This window comes from Olea europaea, unplaced genomic scaffold (assembly GCF_002742605.1).
Source record: "Olea europaea var. sylvestris unplaced genomic scaffold, O_europaea_v1 scaffold23972, whole genome shotgun sequence".
NCBI classification, from domain to species: domain Eukaryota; kingdom Viridiplantae; phylum Streptophyta; class Magnoliopsida; order Lamiales; family Oleaceae; genus Olea; species Olea europaea.
Window position 1 is genome coordinate 1 of NW_019242132.1, and position 1663 is coordinate 1663.

Genomic DNA, 1663 nt, shown 5'->3' on the forward strand with positions numbered 1-1663 from the left:
TTTTTTTTTTTGAAATATTCTAGTCCAATGAAGATAATAACCTTTAAGTAACTCCTTGCAAACATCCTTTGATGTAACTACTACTATAATGGAATTTCTACCTGCTGTTTTATCATTCAAGTTTTGCTTGAAATGTTGAATGGTTGATAACTAATTTTCTTTTCTTCATCTCTCTCTAGGATTTTACTTTGGAACAGTACAGTTTGACACCAGTTAATGGATGGAAGGCTTACTATGCTGCTACAAGAGCCATTATTAATACTAATGCTGAGTTTTTTAGAATCATTAGAGAAAGATTACTTCCAGCAATGGGTCAGTTTTGGCTTAATGCTGATTATGTGAAGTGCTTTCACGCATCTGGAGAGTCCTTTACGGGGTATGAGGCTTTCTATTTAATCTACTGTAATTTATAACCTGTCTCTCAGGAGCTAGAGCTTTATCCTAGCTCTTTAATTCCCTTCCCATCTCCTTTTCTATGAACTTGCTTGTTTTCTGATCAATTTGTGTAGATATTCTTCTGGACAAAGTGCGTGGATGGTCATTAGAGTGACTGGAAGGTTCATTTAAGACCTCCAATACTGTTTTCGATTGTTTTCTTGTGACCAAGACTATTTTGAGTATAGTTCATAGGTAAAGCTTCAATTGCGAATACAGAACATCAGCGGCAGGTGGTTCTGATATTTTCTTTCATGTGAAAATTTGAGATAACAATGGTTTCTAAGGAGCATTTTTCATTAGAATTTTAATTATACCTCTTGTGGAAATACTTGAAGTTACCAGAAAAGGGTTTTGGACCTCCCTTGACAGGGTTAGGAACAAATCTTTGTGCTGGTATAATTTGGTGAACGGCTTCTATTTCATTGAAAGTTTCCCTCTTGACATTTGTTTCTTAACGTTTGATTCATATTAATATATTGCACAATGAGGTGGTTTATTCAATTCTATTTTTAGGTTACCTTAATTCAAATCTTTTTCCTTTCTCGTTGCAGTTACAATGCAGTTATGGAAAGCTGGCAACTAGCATTTAGTTGGGAGAATGTTGCTGATTTCCAGATTCGAGATGTAAGAGCACGGGTACTGACAGATATGGCTTGGGTTACCATGAAAGCTTATCTGGACATGGAGACTGGGCCATTCACCGTGACTAATGTTTACGAGTTTCATAATGGGAGGTGGTACATGGTGCACCATCACAGCTCAGAACTGCTCATTCATGGAGGTGGTGTGCAACATTTTCTGCAGCAAGCATGACAAGGAAGATACTAAAATTTAGTATTGAAACTGAAAATTGGTATAGTTCTCTCTTTTATTATTGGTCATGACTATTAGAAATGACTCTAAGAAAATCCTTTGCGATTTCCTGGGAGATCTTAGTAATTTTTTGTCTTTTTCCGACTTCAGATTTAGATCCCTCCTGTGTGGAAGCTGTCAGTTTCTGGGGATTTCAGTTTTGTTGACAACTTTTTTTATGGTCAAATACATGCACAGATGAAGATTTTGCTTCTTTTTTGTTCAAGTGGAACTTTTGTGAACACGGCAATTACACATTGGTCGAGACCCAGGATTTTGTTTAGCTAAGTGACTTGTAGACCCACCTCATCCTAATTTAACAACCGATTGAACTTCTGGTCTACTTTTAAACAAAAATATGTCTCGAGTAGAA

At 36.3% G+C, this 1663-nt stretch overlaps 1 protein-coding gene across 1 annotated transcript; it reads left to right on the forward strand.

The window, feature by feature from the left end:
• Positions 1–179: 179 nt before the first annotated feature.
• Positions 180–1573, forward strand: LOC111381929 (F-box protein SKIP8-like; the record flags this gene model as incomplete). The annotated part of the gene is made up of 3 exons (XM_023005780.1): positions 180–376; positions 510–557; positions 990–1573. Coding segments are annotated over 3 exons (507 nt in total), but the record flags the coding sequence as incomplete, so codon positions are not given.
• Positions 1574–1663: the final 90 nt, after the last annotated feature.